The following is a 15,738-nucleotide window of genomic DNA, read 5'->3' on the forward strand; positions in this document are numbered from 1 at the left end:
GGTAAGATATCCCAGTTTAATGTACAATATGAGAATACTATTTACAGTCGTCCTCTAACAATTAAACCAGAACTTTGTAAAGGAATAAACAAAACAAGATTGAGTTCAATTACAAAAATCTGAGATTGTTTAATGTGTGTATATAACTATGGTACAGTCTCATAAATGTTAGGCAAGCATTGTTTTGGCCACTGTATAGGGTACACGAATGGTGATCTTAGTCTGACAGTAGCCTAGACAAACGGGGGAAAATTGTCAGAATTCTTAAGGCTCGATTATCGACACTATAAGCACATGTAACTTCTGATGTCAGTTGGGCAACAGAAGCCTTTTAAAATATTCAGGCACTTTGAAGTAACATGATGCACAGACAACCAAGAGTAGTTATGTAGATTCTTGAAGAGAGGTATATGAACTAAAACCGAACTGACCATAGCAGCAAGTTGATATAATCCTACCCCAACCCAAACACATTACAAAAAGTAACTGGCAAAACGCAACCAACCTATCAATATAGCAATAGTCCTAGTGCTGGTGTGCATGTCAACTGGAGATAAACACGGGAAGAAAAAAACTAAACATGGAACATTTCAAATCTGTATCTGAGTTGCAGGAAACCTTAAGGTCATGGCTCACTGTACTTGAGTTCAAAACATCCACCTGACCTACATACCTGACATTGCAGTCGATGACAACCACACAGACGTCTGAGCAGGAAAACCCCCACAATGTTACCATGGCCACATCCTTCACCATCTTTCACTTGACAAGAAACTCAACTCGTAACTCCAAACTCTCTTCTCACAGTACAGGACTGCGGTAAAGACATGCAAAGCATTCTGTGCACGTCTTTCATACAGATTACTGTTAAGAAACGCCAACGAAGAGCAAGTTGGGAGGTTAGTTCTGACTACTTATTTTGTCTTCCCAAAGAGCATGCGATTAGCAAAGCTAACATTCCTGCTATGTGTTAAAAGAACTTCGATATGCCCGATTAATAGATATAAATTAAGGAGATATAAAAAAGTAATTCAGTCAGATCATAGTAGGGACCACCGTACGTTACACATTTCTACTGCCTCCAATCAACAACGAAAAGGTACTGAGATGGAAATCCAACTTCATGATGTATCCATGCGAAAATCTAAACGTAAAAACTGTAACAGCTTTGTTGAAAGACTCCAGTCTTTTGATTAGAAAACTGCTGAAAAAAGTCAGTCATAAAAACGACATACTAAAATTTGGGTACGAAACATTAGTAGGCTAGAGTCTTACCCGCTAGTTTTATTGGCTTTCTTTAGCCAAGCCACTCCTGGTCCTGTAGATGTGGACATGTGACAGCATGTCCCCCTTCAGGGGACGTTCGACATTTACCTCATTTGACGCCCTTTTGCTTTTATGGCAGTTTCAGATTACAGAGTTCTAGAGAGATTCAGGCTCAGCACCCCAGTGGAGGAGGTCATCTTAAGAGTGCAGAAGAGATACAGACAAACAAACACACACAGACTTGGGAGTTATAGTGGTAATATGTTCTGGGGGGCGATATAGACCTCCAGATAAGCCATTCCAGGTATTTCTCTGCACTCTGACGCCACGGACTCAATTCACCTAAAACAACAAGGGTGAAGGGTTAGTACAGTATTGCAATTGAGTAGTGCAAAAACACTCTCCCCCTCCTCCTTCCCTTCCCCTCCTTCCCTTCCCCTCCTTCCCCTCCTCCTCCACCTACCGAGATGTTGACTCCAGTGAGTTTCTGTATGGCTGCAGGAAGTCTGGTCATGATGTCCAGCACCTCTCCAGTCAGTTTGGCCACGCCCACCTCGGAATCGCCGCTGGAAATCATGGTGATCTTCTGGGCCATGGAGAGTGGCTTGCTAATCTCCTCAGCCATCTAGAGGACAGGAGGGCCGTCAGTGGACGGACGCACAACCGCTCATCTACCAAGTCATGGCTTTCATTTCATGGCTTTACACCGCATGGTAAGCATGGGGGTCAGATGGCTGAGCGGTTCGGGCTATTAATCAGAAGGTTGCCGGTTTGATTCCTGGCCGTGCAATAATTACGTTGTGTCCTTGGGCAAGGCACTTCACCCTACTTGCCTCGGGGAGAATGTCCCTGTACTTACTGTAAGTCGCTCTGGATAAGAGCATCTGCTTAATGACTAAATGTAAGCACCCCGAAGAGTGAGAGCCATGGGTCTGAAATCAACCAATCAATAGCAACGAATGTATGAGGGCATCCTCTGTGGTCAGTTCCATAGAGGTGTCCAGTGTTCAGACTGACCAAAGGCAGCTTCTCCAGCAGCAGGTCCACCATGGCGCCCTCCTTGTACTGCTTGAAGGCCTCCGCCTTCTTGGCCATCTGCTCAGCCTCGGCCCGGCCCTTGGCCTCCACAGCGAACGCCTCGGCCTCGCCCTTCATCTGAGGAGGCGCAGGCAGACGCACTTTAGACTACAGCTACAGCATGGGCTGGACATACATTAGCTTTACTGGAAAGAGAAAGACAGAGAGAGGGGGGAGAGAGAGAGGGCCATGGAGCGAGAGAGAGAGAGAGAGAGAGAGAGAGAGAGAGAGAGAGAGTGGGGCAGAGAGAGAGAGAGAGAGAGAGTGGGGCAGAGAGAGAGAGAGATAAGAGGGTGGGTTTGACAGGCTGTCAGTGGGGAAGTCAGTAGGCATGCATGGATATCAGCTCCTCGAGGATGAGACTGATACCAAGGGTGAGGCAAGAGAGGGAGAGAGCAGTAGACAGAGAGAGAGAGCGAGCAGTAGACAGAGAGACACTGCAGAAGTGGGCTCCTCCTCACCCTGATGGACTCTGCCTCTGCCTCAGCCTCCATGATGAGCTGCAGCCTAGAGGGGCAGAGAGAACAGGGAGAAAACCAAACCAGCTTTGAGCTCATTCTGGCAGCTTCCCCCAGGTACAGAGACAAGAGGTTCCAACAAGCCCCCCCCTCCCTCTCCCCCCCTCCTCCCTCCCTCCCTCATCCTACAGCTTCTCACCTGTAGGCCTCAGCCAGCCTCTCCAGGCGGTATTTCTCGGCCTCCGCGGGCTTCTTGACCTGGGCCTCCAGCTCCATCTCCTTCCTCAGGATCTCCTGCTCCTGCAGCAGGATCTGCTGGCTGCGCTCCACCACCTTCACCTGCATGGTCTCCTCCTCGATGTGCTGCTTGGTCTTGGCCACCTGGGGGGGGGGGGAGGGGGGGAGGAAGAGGAGTTCAGGCCCAGCCAACTTTAAAACCACCCACACACAAACTTTGTATTGTTTTCCTGTGTTTTCCAGCAAAAATGACATGGTTTATCTGGGGTGCTTCAAAAGCAAATCTTCACGTTTAACTACGACAGAAACAACCAGGGAGCTTGTTCCATAAAAGCAAGTTAGGACGAATAAGCCAGGCTTATGTCAGGGAATGTAATTGACATGAGCCCGGCTTATTCTGTAAACTAGCTGTATGGAACAGGCCAGCCCCGGGTGAGAGGGCTGGGTACCTGGAGCTGGTAGGCCATCTCAGACTCGGCCTTCTTGGTGTTGACCTCATAGTCGTACGTGGCCTTCTTCAGCTCGTAGTCTCTCTGGGCCTTGGCCATCTGGATCTCGTTCACATACTGGGCGGACACCTTCTCCTGCATGGCGTGGGCCTCCTACACCCGCAAGAAGGAGGAGGGGAGGGGGAGGACGATAGGAAGAGAAGGAGGGGAGGACGATAGGAAGAGGAGGATATGAAGAAGAGGAGGGGGAGGAGGATAGGAAATGAACGGCAAGAAGGACAGAGACAATGAGAGAGAGAGAAATTAAGTGCGATTTACAAAAATAAAAATAATAAGCGATGAGCTGATAACACCTAACTCAAACGGCTGTTTTTGATCCCATTTACCCTGATGACTGCGTCCCTTTTGTACTGGGCCTCTCCGATCCTTGCATCCTTCTGCACCTGCGCAGTCCTGGCCTTGCCCAGGGAGATCAGGTATCCCTGAAGGGAGGGAGGGAGGTGGAGAGGGGGAAAAAGAAAGAAAACAAAAAGAAGAGGTTAAAAAAAGGGTGTGGATGGTAATGTAGGCGTGTGCTGGGGGAGGTGTGGTGTGGGGTTACCTGGTCATCGTGAACATCCTTGAGCGTGTAGCTGACCACACCGATGCCCATGTTGACCAGGTCGGACGACGCCACCTTGAAGACCTGCTCAGAGAACTTCTTGCGGTCCTGGTAGATCTCCTGTAGGGGGAGCCACACAGGGGTCAGAGCCACAGAGATACAGCTGTAGTCAGAGCCACAGAGATACAGCTGTAGTCAGAGCCACAGAGATACAGCTGTAGTCAGAGCCACAGAGATACAGCTGTAGTCAGAGCCACAGAGATACAGCTGTAGTCAGAGCCACAGAGATACAGCTGTAGTCAGAGCCACAGAGATACAGCTGTAGTCAGAGCCACAGAGATACAGCTGTAGTCAGAGCCACAGAGATACAGCTGTAGTCAGAGCCACAGAGATACAGCTGTAGTCAGAGCCACAGAGATACAGCTGTAGTCAGAGCCACAGAGATACAGCTGTAGTCAGAGCCACAGAGATACAGCTGTAGTCAGAGCCACAGAGATACAGCTGTAGTCAGAGCCACAGAGATACAGCTGTAGTCAGAGCCACAGAGATACAGCTGTAGTCAGAGCCACAGAGATACAGCTGTAGTCAGAGCCACAGAGATACAGCTGTAGTCAGAGCCACAGAGATACAGCTGTAGTCAGAGCCACAGAGATACAGCTGTAGTCAGAGCCACAGAGATACAGCTGTAGTCAGAGCCACAGAGATACAGCTGTAGTCAGAGCCACAGAGATACAGCTGTAGTCAGAGCCACAGAGATACAGCTGTAGTCAGAGCCACAGAGATACAGCTGTAGTCAGAGCCACAGAGATACAGCTGTAGTCAGAGCCACAGAGATACAGCTGTAGTCAGAGCCACAGAGATACAGCTGTAGTCAGAGCCACAGAGATACAGCTGTAGTCAGAGCCACAGAGATACAGCTGTAGTCAGAGCCACAGAGATACAGCTGTAGTCAGAGCCACAGAGATACAGCTGTAGTCAGAGCCACAGAGATACAGCTGTAGTCAGAGCCACAGAGATACAGCTGTAGTCAGAGCCACAGAGATACAGCTGTAGTCAGAGCCACAGAGATACAGCTGTAGTCAGAGCCACAGAGATACAGCTGTAGTCAGAGCCACAGAGATACAGCTGTAGTCAGAGCCACAGAGATACAGCTGTAGTCAGAGCCACAGAGATACAGCTGTAGTCAGAGCCACAGAGATACAGCTGTAGTCAGAGCCACAGAGATACAGCTGTAGTCAGAGCCACAGAGATACAGCTGTAGTCAGAGCCACAGAGATACAGCTGTAGTCAGAGCCACAGAGATACAGCTGTAGTCAGAGCCACAGAGATACAGCTGTAGTCAGAGCCACAGAGATACAGCTGTAGTCAGAGCCACAGAGATACAGCTGTAGTCAGAGCCACAGAGATACAGCTGTAGTCAGAGCCACAGAGATACAGCTGTAGTCAGAGCCACAGAGATACAGCTGTAGTCAGAGCCACAGAGATACAGCTGTAGTCAGAGCCACAGAGATACAGCTGTAGTCAGAGCCACAGAGATACAGCTGTAGTCAGAGCCACAGAGATACAGCTGTAGTCAGAGCCACAGAGATACAGCTGTAGTCAGAGCCACAGAGATACAGCTGTAGTCAGAGCCACAGAGATACAGCTGTAGTCAGAGCCACAGAGATACAGCTGTAGTCAGAGCCACAGAGATACAGCTGTAGTCAGAGCCACAGAGATACAGCTGTAGTCAGAGCCACAGAGATACAGCTGTAGTCAGAGCCACAGAGATACAGCTGTAGTCAGAGCCACAGAGATACAGCTGTAGTCAGAGCCACAGAGATACAGCTGTAGTCAGAGCCACAGAGATACAGCTGTAGTCAGAGCCACAGAGATACAGCTGTAGTCAGAGCCACAGAGATACAGCTGTAGTCAGAGCCACAGAGATACAGCTGTAGTCAGAGCCACAGAGATACAGCTGTAGTCAGAGCCACAGAGATACAGCTGTAGTCAGAGCCACAGAGATACAGCTGTAGTCAGAGCACTCAGCAGCGCCCGGCAAAGCATTCCCCACCCACTTAGAACACAGGAAAGATTACATGTCCCAACTCTTTCAGTGAAAACAATGACCAACAGAACTTTGGTAGTGGAACATTTCATTGTTCTAATTCAAATGTGTTTGCCTGTATTCTTAAACATCTGCTTCACTATCCATTTCCATGGGTGCAAACAGACTAGCCAGCCTATGTGCTGTCTAACAACACTGAGAGGGGAATGATTACCTCAGACATGCAGCAAGTGAGTGGAGGGCATTAATACTGAGCACTTAGCAACAGCCATCGGTCAAACAAATGACTCAGCCTATTAAGAAATAAATGGTGACTGCAAGGTTATTAAATTACGCGGTTAAATTTAAACAAATCCTTCGCAAACTTCACATTACTAACAGATCAGTGCTCGACAATGGGGATGACTTCTTCCCTAGTTTTGCACACAACACGCCAGGCTCAGCATAATCTCGTCGGAAGAGGAGGGGTAACAGAACCGGTTTGTCTTCTGAAAAGCCAGACAGGTTATTGCTTGTAAGTGCTTCTTTTCTGAGACGGAGCGCTGTGGGTTTATGGGAAAAACAGCCAAGCATGTAGTAATGGGGGAGTCAGGTGGCTGAGCGGTGAGGGAGTCGGACTAGTAATCCGAAGGTCGCCAGTTCGATTCCCGGTCATGCAAACTGACGTTGTGTCCTTGGGCAAGGCACTTCACCCTACTTGCCTCGGGGGAATGTCCCTGTACTTACTGTAAGTCGCTCTGGATAAGAGCGTCTGCTAAATGACTAAATGTAAATGTAGTAATGAAACGCCCTTAAGTTAGGGACCCTAACCAGACAATGAGCTCTGTCCTAGAGCTAGGGGAACAAGATGTTTGTTTTTCAAAAGGCAAGGACAGTGTTTTGTTTCGGTAGTTAGACTGCTAGACTTGTTTAGGGAGTCAGGTGGCTGAGCGGTGAGGGAATCGGGCTAGTAATCCGAAGGTTTCCAGTTCGATTCCCGGTCATGCAAACTGACGTTGTGTCCTTGGGCAAGGCACTTCACCCTACTTGCCTCGGGGGAATGTCCCTGTACTTACTGTAAGTCGCTCTGGATAAGAGCGTCTGCTAAATGACTAAATGTAAATGTTTACAGTGTGTGTGTGTGTGTGTGTCAGTTCACCCACCTCTACAGACAGGTGGGCGATGATGGCCCTCTGGTGACCCTCCAGCGTCTCCAGGGCGATCTGGGACACCTCGTGTTCCGACTTCCCCATGAACATCTGACAGGCTGTGGCCAGCATCTGCTTGTTCTGACCCTGGATCTTCACCTAGGGAAGCAGTTTCAAAATCTAACTCACTGTTTCTATTAAAAGGTGGGAGTCAGTTGGCTGAGCGGTGAGGGAGTCGGGCTAGTAATCCGAAGGTTGTTGGTTCGATTCCCGGTCATGCCAACTGACGTTGTGTCCTTGGGCAAGGCACTTCACCCTACTTGCCTCGGGGGAATGTCCCTGTACTTACTGTAAGTCGCTCTGGATAAGAGCGTCTGCTAAATGACTAAATGTAAATGGTACATCATTTGCTAGGCTAGGTAGCCTACTGTACTGCTCGTCTCCAACAGGTAAATAGAAAAGTGTGTGAGGGTTAGGGTGGGGCTGTACCTGGGCTATGCCAGTGACAGATATGGGAACTCCATGGCGGGTGTACACCTTTTCACTCTTCACATTCAGAGTCAGGGTGTTCAGAGTGATCCTGAGAGAGAGACAGAGAAGGAGAGGATGAGAGAGAGAGAGAAGGTGGGGGTGATGATGAAGGGTGTTTCAAGTTACAATGTTTACATTTGCCTTAAACTCAAAGACAGACATCAGGCACAGGCTGAGGGAAGGAGACAATGTCAACTAAAGGTGGGAGTCAGGTGGCTGAGTGGTTAGGGAATCGGGCTAGTAATCTGAAGGTTGTCGGTTCGATTCCCGGCTGTGTCAAATGACTTCACCCTACTTGCCTCAGGGGTAATGTCCCTGTACGTACTGTACGTCGCTCTGGATAAGAGCGTCTGCTAAATGAATACATGTAAATGTAAAGGAGAAGAGGTGCACACCGTTGGATCTTCTGGATGCATGGGAGGACAAACACTCTGCCTCCAGCAATCATCAGAGGAGGAGAGCGACCAAAGCCTTGAGGACGGAAGAAAAAACAAGGTCAGAAGGCACTTGATTTATTCATCTCATCTCACATTCCAAACTACAGATAGTAGTTTACGAACTAATGCAAAACATTCGGTGAAACAGGAGTAAACTTTGGCCAGATTCCAATTCTACTTTTTATTTATAGATTTAGTCAACACAATACTAGAATCTTACTGTCCACTGTTGTGACATGTGCAAAAGCAATACAATCTCCACTTGGTCCTACTGATTGGACTACGGCTTCCTGGTTGTCCTGGCAACAGAATTGTGCAATCCCACCACATGACATTAGGAAATAAAGTATCCTACGTCACATGACGTTTAACTGTCTTGCTAGCTATCTGCTTTAACCATACCTTCCAGTGATAAATGGAATGTGAACAGTATTGGGCTTATTACTCAACTTGAGAGCAACCCTGTATTGCAAACTTCCTGGCATTGTCAGATTCTAACCCTACAGTATCTCTCACTATTAAGTGGTGTGTGTGTGTGTGTGTGTGTGTGTGTGTGTGTGTGTGTGTGTGTGTGTGTGTGTGTGTGTGTGTGTGTGTGTGTGTGTGTGTGTGTGTGTGTGTGTGTGTGTGTGTGTGTGTGTGTGTGTGTGTGTGTGTGTGTGTGTGTGTGGTCGGGGGTATCAAATGAAGGCTTACCAGACACAACCATGGCTTCATTGGGACCACAAGTGTAGAACATCTTGGTTGAGGTTTGGGGGCTGTGAATTAAGCCGTGTTAACGGTTCATATATCTCTTGTAATATGTAACTTATTCAACTGTTGACCTAGTTGTGATAGAGAGCCATGACAAATAGTATGTGATAAATACATTCTTCCCTAGAAGTCTTCTTAATGTTAAAAGAATTCTTACATTCTTGGAATAAAATGAGATATAGCAATATGGTTAAATGGTCAGAATTGTGAAGTGATGTCACCACTCTAGAAAGTGTATTTGTCACTTGGTGCCCGTCTGGTACTAGAGCGGGCCTTTAACTGTCAGATGTCTACGTCAATCACCGAAGCCAATAACACTGTCTGCTCAACTCTAAATAAGGCACTCCATCAATTTAATAAAACTAAGTCCTTCGATAGCTAGTTAACAGCTGAATATCCAGTTCGGTGGATTAGCTAGGGAACTGAGAAAAGGCTGCGGTTTGAATCTTGCTAGCTAGTCCATTCTGAAACCCACTACTCTGCGATAGTTCCTTCCGGTAGGAATGGAACTGGGCAGAGTTACGAGTTAGGGGAAGGTTTACATACAATACTGGCAGCTATCTTAAAGTTGATTTCCAACCAGACAGACTACACTTAATACGTGAAATGAAGTTAATTAACCATTAGTATTCTAGCAAGGTAGTACTAGTAGAGTGGTACTAGCAACAGATATACATATACGCTGACTACAACTGTTAGCCTACAGTAGCACTAGGCTAGCTAGCAACCGTAGCTTGCAACACGACGGAAAAATCCAATGTTTACATTAACGTCTAGAATTCTAAAATTGGACGATTATTACCACAACACTCAGCCAACATCAAAATACAAACAAACGCATATATACTCACAATCTTTAGTCCGAAAAGGTTAAATGGCTTCTTCCGTCGCTGTCGCAGACCTTAGCAACTTCGAAGTATAGCAACCCTCCAGTAAGGAATTGCAAATATGTCTGTTTTTACAGAGAGCTCTGGCATAACCACGCCCATTCAATCAAAAACATTGTCTGGGGCCATCTAGTGGTCTATATGTGAATCGCAACTTTATATGCGAAGTGGAGCTTTGACAGCTGTGTGTGGGGGTCAAGGAAGGTTATTATGCGTTCTTCTGGACAGACCACAGACATATAGCTCTATACATAATCATTTAAACTGCGTCTCTCTGAATCTTCCTTTCCTTTTCTGTGTATCTGTGTGTGTGTGTGTGTGTGTGTGTATCCGACAGAGAAATACAGGGAGATACACATAAGAATAACAGTGTGGCAACCATTTGTAGTGCAAAAGTATATAAAAGTATATATGAATAAATCAAAGTTGTAGAGTGGTATTTTCTATTTCATTACTGATGTCCTTCTTGTCGCCGGGCACTCCCTGGTCCCTTGTGGATTCTCCCCTTTACTCCAAGTCTACTTTTAAAACCAATCATCAGCTTCGGCAGTATTTGGCCACGCCCAGGCTACAGCCCCAGCCTCGGTCTGGATTTGGTCCAGAGATATAAATACATTGTCCCCATCACAGTAGTTTGTGCTTAGGTCTTCCTACTTGTAAAGTGGTCTGGCTCTTGTCCTTGTCTCAAAAGTTTTAAAGTCAGAATGAGGGAAATTGTGCACATCCAGGCCGGCCAGTGCGGAAACCAAATTGGTGCAAAGGTGAGATGCTTTTTCTCAATGATGAGTAATAATTATAGTGGTTGTAATAGCCTGCAAATACATTATCTATAGCTCGAAATACAAGTTCTACATTAGGACACTTTGCATTGCAACAAGAGATTTGTCACCCATGTCGCTCAGAGCATTCGTTTTCTAACTTTTATTTGGAGGTTGCCTATAAAATACAAGTCATAAACTGTCTTACTTTACAATAATGGAGCCTATCACCTCTTATGGGTCGTGTGGTGAATATTATTAATTTAATAAACGATACGAACCCATTCATGTGGTGGTATTCGGCGTGTAGTGGGGTTGTAATTACATGTGTGCATTTAGGACCAGATGGTGTAAAGGGTTTTTATTTGGCTAGACTGTTCTTCTCATCACCGGGCGTGTCTGCAACTGGAATAAGCCGATTGCAGTCAAGTCTGCCCGCAGCATGATTGTCTGAAATCATCATTTTCTTCACTGGTCACCGCCCGTCAACGTGTCCGAGGCGAGATTTATTAAACCCCACTACTTCACTTGAAAGACACATGACTATAATAGTCGACAACTCATTTACAGACTCCTGTTCCCGAGAATGTAAATGTATACATTTTTAAAAAGAAATCAGTGGGTTATCGTTTCGAATAATCCCAGAGGCTGCAGATGCAGAACAATTGTTCTTTCAGAGAGGAGAGATGGGGTAGCTACATTGAGACCGGTGGGGCGTGGATAATTGACCATGAAAGAATTTCTTTCTTTTTTTTATAAAGAGGCAAACAGTGAACGTCTTCATTTGTTTGGGAAGACTCTCAATTTGAATTATCTATTGACATTGATTTGACGCAAAAACCCTTCCTAATCTGTCATACAGTGGTTGACACGATCGTCCTGGTCCATTTCCTACTTCACTATATCAAATCAGATCATCTAATGATCTATAGTCAACATATGATCCAGTAAGAGCAATCAAAGACATAAGGCAGGGGCGTACAAACATCATGGTCATTACACATCCATAAGGGCCCTTTATCTGATAGAAAACCTCATCATTACAGTGGCTCAGCCCATCTCTGATACTGCTGATGCTGAAGTGTAGCCTGGTTTGTCCCCTAATCAATGTCTTTCCTCTCCAAACCAAATCAGGGATGGGGGTTGGGTGAGAGATTGTGGAAACAGCTCATCCACAGACGGTGAAGTCACCGAGTTGCAGATGGACTTAATTCCCATGGAGAAATATCTGGAAGAAACGGGTGCCATGTAATGTCTGTCTCAATAAAACATAATCCATCGTCCAGCTGTGGACTATCAACCCATGGAAAATAGTTGCGTTTGTCATACATTTCAGTACAATTCCCAGTAGAAATATCACTGTAATGAAGATCTAGGTCTCTAGGTTTTTTCCCAGTCTGGATAGGAAGGACATCGTGTCCTCCTTTCTAGACCACCTCATGGGATGGACTGACAAACAGAATTGCGACTCCCAGCAGTTCTCTGGGAGGGGTTATTGGGTTAGAAGGCCACCAGATCTGATTGACAGGCCTGCTGATGGCTCGCAGGGTGGTTAATTAGGGTCAGGGTGTGGCATGGCTTTCCTGCTTACTGTCCTCATTCTTTCAATACAGTTATGTTGACTTAGACTCTGCAAGCTGTCTACCTCTTCCCATGTCCCCCGGTCTTTCTCAGTGTTCCACAAGGATCTCTCTCTCTCTCTCTCTCTCTCTCTCTCTCTCTCTCTCTCTCTCTCTCTCTCTCTCTCTCTCTCTCTCTCGTCCTCTCCTTCCCTTTGTGCCCCTCTCTCTCTTTCTCTCTGACTTTTGTCTTAGATGGTTTTGCTAAAGCAGCGTGAGATTGAGTCCATGTCGTTTAGAAGACCCAAATCTCTCTTAACCGCTGAGCTGAAATACAGGCAGCTTGATCCAGATTACTTTAAATCCTCCTTTAATGCTGCTGTTCACTGAAAATCAACACAGACACTAACACAAACAAATGTCTGTAACAGTCTGGACGCTCGCACAACCCACACAGACACCCGGGCAAACTGGCATACACTGTACACAACTGCCCTCACACACAGTCAATGACTGTCTTATGCGCACGGCACACACACACACTCACACACACACACACATACTAACAGGCTTTACCATTTAAACCCTCCAGCATGGTCCTACAGTAATGCAGCAGACATGAATACTGATCCTGAGAAGATCAAGGTTTTTCAGATCAGTGTGACTGTTAACTATTAAGTTCATTTTATGATTTGCCCGGGGAACCATTTATAATGGTCCTCTGTGCTTTGTCCGTCTCCTAGCCTAGTGCCTCATCTGCCTCAAAGGCACTATTCTATTGCGCCAACATAGCCTCTGAATATGGTAATATCATGGTTGCATAATGTTGAGTCAAGTAGATAATTGACCTGTTGGTCAAGGAATAAGCGACCATAAAGGGTGGTGTTCACCATCTGACCCTGAAGGTTTATACAGATGGATGTGTTCCCGGAAACTAACTGAAGGTTCCCTGTGATTCTTCTCTTCAGTTTTGGGAGGTCATCAGTGACGAGCACGGCATCGACCCCACAGGCACCTACCATGGAGACAGCGACCTCCAGCTGGACAGAATCAGTGTCTACTACAATGAGGCGACTGGTAAGGACGCACTTCCGAGTTTTACATTTACATTTAGTCATTTAGCAGACGCTCTTATCCAGAGCGACTGACAGTAAGTACAGGGACATTCCCCCAAGGCAAGTAGGGTGAAGTGCCTGGCCCAAAGACACAACATCATTTTTCACCGGCAACCTTCTGATTACTAGCACGATTCCCTAACCGCTCAGCCACCTGACTCCTTCTAGAAGTACATAATGCTTTACAATTCAAAGTACAATTGATACTGTACATTCACTTACGTGAGATTTTCTCTTCTCTCTCTCTCTCTCTCTCTCTCTCTCTCTCTCTCTCTCTCTCTCTCTCTCTCTCTCTCTATCTCTCTATCTCTCTCTCTCTCTCTCTCTCTCTCTCTCTGTCTCTCTCTGTCTCATGTAGGTGGTAAATATGTGCCCAGGGCCATCCTGGTGGACCTGGAGCCTGGCACTATGGACTCTGTGAGGTCGGGACCCTTCGGACAGATCTTCCGACCTGACAACTTTGTGTTTGGTATGTAAACAAGTGACCACCTGATGAAAAAAAAACATATAATTTCACAAAATTTACAACCTAGGCTTTCTCATCAAACTCAAGCGACACCCATTTGTTCCTCCAGGCCAGAGTGGAGCAGGTAACAACTGGGCCAAGGGCCACTATACGGAAGGAGCAGAGCTGGTGGACTCGGTCCTGGACGTGGTGAGGAAAGAGGCTGAGAGCTGCGACTGCCTTCAGGGGTTCCAGCTCACCCACTCCCTGGGCGGGGGCACGGGCTCGGGCATGGGCACCCTGCTCATCAGTAAAATCCGCGAGGAGTACCCCGACCGCATCATGAACACCTTCAGTGTGGTGCCCTCTCCCAAGGTACTCCTCACCAGACCTTCGGTTATTTCCGCTGCCTTTCAACGACATTCCATTGCTGTCACATCGAACTTTTAAGACTTCTTAATGACGTCCTCTCTCTTGTTCCCCAGGTGTCAGACACGGTGGTGGAGCCCTACAACGCCACGCTCTCTGTCCACCAGCTGGTGGAGAACACGGACGAGACCTACTGCATCGACAACGAGGCGCTCTACGACATCTGCTTCCGCACTCTCAAACTCACGACGCCCACTTACGGAGACCTCAACCACCTGGTGTCCGCCACCATGAGCGGAGTCACAACCTGCCTTCGTTTCCCCGGCCAGCTCAACGCCGACCTCCGCAAGCTGGCCGTCAACATGGTGCCCTTCCCCCGCCTGCACTTCTTCATGCCCGGCTTCGCACCCCTCACCAGCAGGGGGAGCCAGCAGTACCGCGCCCTCACCGTGCCCGAGCTCACCCAGCAAGTGTTCGACGCCAAGAACATGATGGCCGCCTGCGACCCTCGCCACGGGCGCTACCTCACCGTGGCCGCCGTGTTCCGCGGCCGCATGTCCATGAAGGAGGTGGACGAGCAGATGCTGAACGTCCAGAATAAGAACAGCAGCTACTTCGTGGAGTGGATCCCCAACAACGTCAAGACCGCAGTGTGCGACATCCCTCCCCGAGGCCTCAAGATGGCCGTCACCTTCATCGGCAACAGCACGGCCATCCAGGAGCTGTTCAAGCGCATCTCCGAGCAGTTCACAGCCATGTTCCGCCGCAAGGCCTTCCTCCACTGGTACACGGGCGAGGGCATGGATGAGATGGAGTTCACGGAGGCTGAGAGCAACATGAACGACCTGGTGTCGGAGTACCAGCAGTACCAAGACGCCACCGCGGAGGAGGAAGGCGAGTTCGACGAGGAAGCCGAAGATGATGCTTGAGATTAATGTGAAGATTAATGTGGAAAGCAACCTTTTGGGTCCAAAAACAATGTTGAGCGTTTCTATAATTGAATAAGATAAATTTGAATACACTAGCCACTTTTGTGACTGCAAATAAATCAATTTGCCAAAGTAAAGTATTGTCTTTCTAACCATTTATTTTGAATTACTGTGAACTACCCCTCTATATTTACATTTAGTCATTTAGCAGACGCTTTTATCCAGAGCGACTTACAGTAAGTACAGGGACATTTCCCCTGAGGCAAGCAGGGTGAAGTGCCTTGCCCAAGGACACAACGTCATTTTGCAGGCCAAGAATCAAACCGGCAACCTTCTGATTACTAGCCTAATTCCATAACCGCCAATTCCCTAACCGCTCAGCCACCTGACTCCCTCCTCTATATGTTTTAACTGAATCAGACATTTTGCTTAATATAAAGGCCTATGTATATAGTGTATTAGTGCAATTTCTAGCATAAGAAGGACACAATTCACACTCTAAAATTAATTTAAGCTAAACAGTGTCATAGTAGAAAATGAATTATTTGAGTCACTATTTTACCAGTAACTCCCCATTATTCCCTAAAAAGAGGATTATATGTGGTATTATTATCATATAACGGACCACTCATGGAATAACAAATATTTTTAGTATCATGTGGATGTCTGATGATATTGATAATATCAACATAT

The 15,738-nt window shown here is 47.0% G+C and overlaps 2 protein-coding genes across 3 annotated transcripts; one reads left to right on the plus strand and one right to left on the minus strand.

Moving 5' to 3' along the window:
• Window positions 1–104: 104 nt before the first annotated feature.
• On the minus strand, window positions 105–9,945 carry flot1b (flotillin 1b). 2 transcript variants are annotated; one of them, XM_067237779.1, is made up of 13 exons: window positions 9,835–9,945; window positions 8,927–8,988; window positions 8,189–8,264; window positions 7,752–7,842; window positions 7,278–7,421; window positions 4,089–4,208; window positions 3,874–3,969; window positions 3,488–3,640; window positions 3,001–3,182; window positions 2,805–2,850; window positions 2,284–2,421; window positions 1,726–1,891; window positions 105–1,598 (listed from the first exon to the last, which is right to left on the minus strand). In XM_067237779.1, exons 2-13 carry the CDS (start codon window positions 8,967–8,969, stop codon window positions 1,465–1,467), a joined length of 1,389 nt encoding a protein of 462 aa, XP_067093880.1. In that variant the 5' UTR covers window positions 8,970–8,988; window positions 9,835–9,945; the 3' UTR covers window positions 105–1,464. The 2 variants fall into 2 exon arrangements, with proteins under 2 accessions (XP_067093880.1, XP_067093881.1); XM_067237780.1 differs by having other exon boundaries at window positions 1,456–1,608; window positions 1,730–1,891.
• Window positions 9,946–10,524: 579 nt separating this feature from the next.
• tubb5 (tubulin, beta 5) lies at window positions 10,525–15,182 on the plus strand. The gene is made up of 5 exons (XM_067238929.1): window positions 10,525–10,631; window positions 13,156–13,264; window positions 13,661–13,771; window positions 13,878–14,122; window positions 14,233–15,182. The coding sequence occupies exons 1-5, from the start codon at window positions 10,575–10,577 to the stop codon at window positions 15,043–15,045; spliced, it is 1,335 nt and encodes a 444-aa protein (XP_067095030.1). The 5' UTR covers window positions 10,525–10,574; the 3' UTR covers window positions 15,046–15,182.
• The last annotated feature ends 556 nt before the right edge of the window (window positions 15,183–15,738 follow it).

The sequence above is a fragment of the Osmerus mordax genome, chromosome 6 (genome assembly GCF_038355195.1).
Source record: "Osmerus mordax isolate fOsmMor3 chromosome 6, fOsmMor3.pri, whole genome shotgun sequence".
NCBI classification, from domain to species: Eukaryota; Metazoa; Chordata; class Actinopteri; order Osmeriformes; family Osmeridae; genus Osmerus; species Osmerus mordax.

Coding starts and splice junctions, on each gene's coding strand:
- flot1b (XM_067237779.1), bottom strand. CDS start 8,969: ATGTTCTACACTTGTGGTCCCAATGAAGCCATGGTTGTGTCTG. Junction 2,851..3,000: donor AGGCTGGCTGAGGCCTACAG/GTGAGAAGCTGT, acceptor CTGCCCCTCTAG/GCTGCAGCTCATCATGGAGG. Junction 1,599..1,725: donor TGGAGTCAACATCTCGGTAG/GTGGAGGAGGAG, acceptor AGGTGAATTGAG/TCCGTGGCGTCAGAGTGCAG.
- tubb5 (XM_067238929.1), top strand. CDS start 10,575: ATGAGGGAAATTGTGCACATCCAGGCCGGCCAGTGCGGAAACCAAATT. Junction 10,632..13,155: donor GAAACCAAATTGGTGCAAAG/GTGAGATGCTTT, acceptor TCTTCTCTTCAG/TTTTGGGAGGTCATCAGTGA. Junction 13,265..13,660: donor CTACTACAATGAGGCGACTG/GTAAGGACGCAC, acceptor TGTCTCATGTAG/GTGGTAAATATGTGCCCAGG.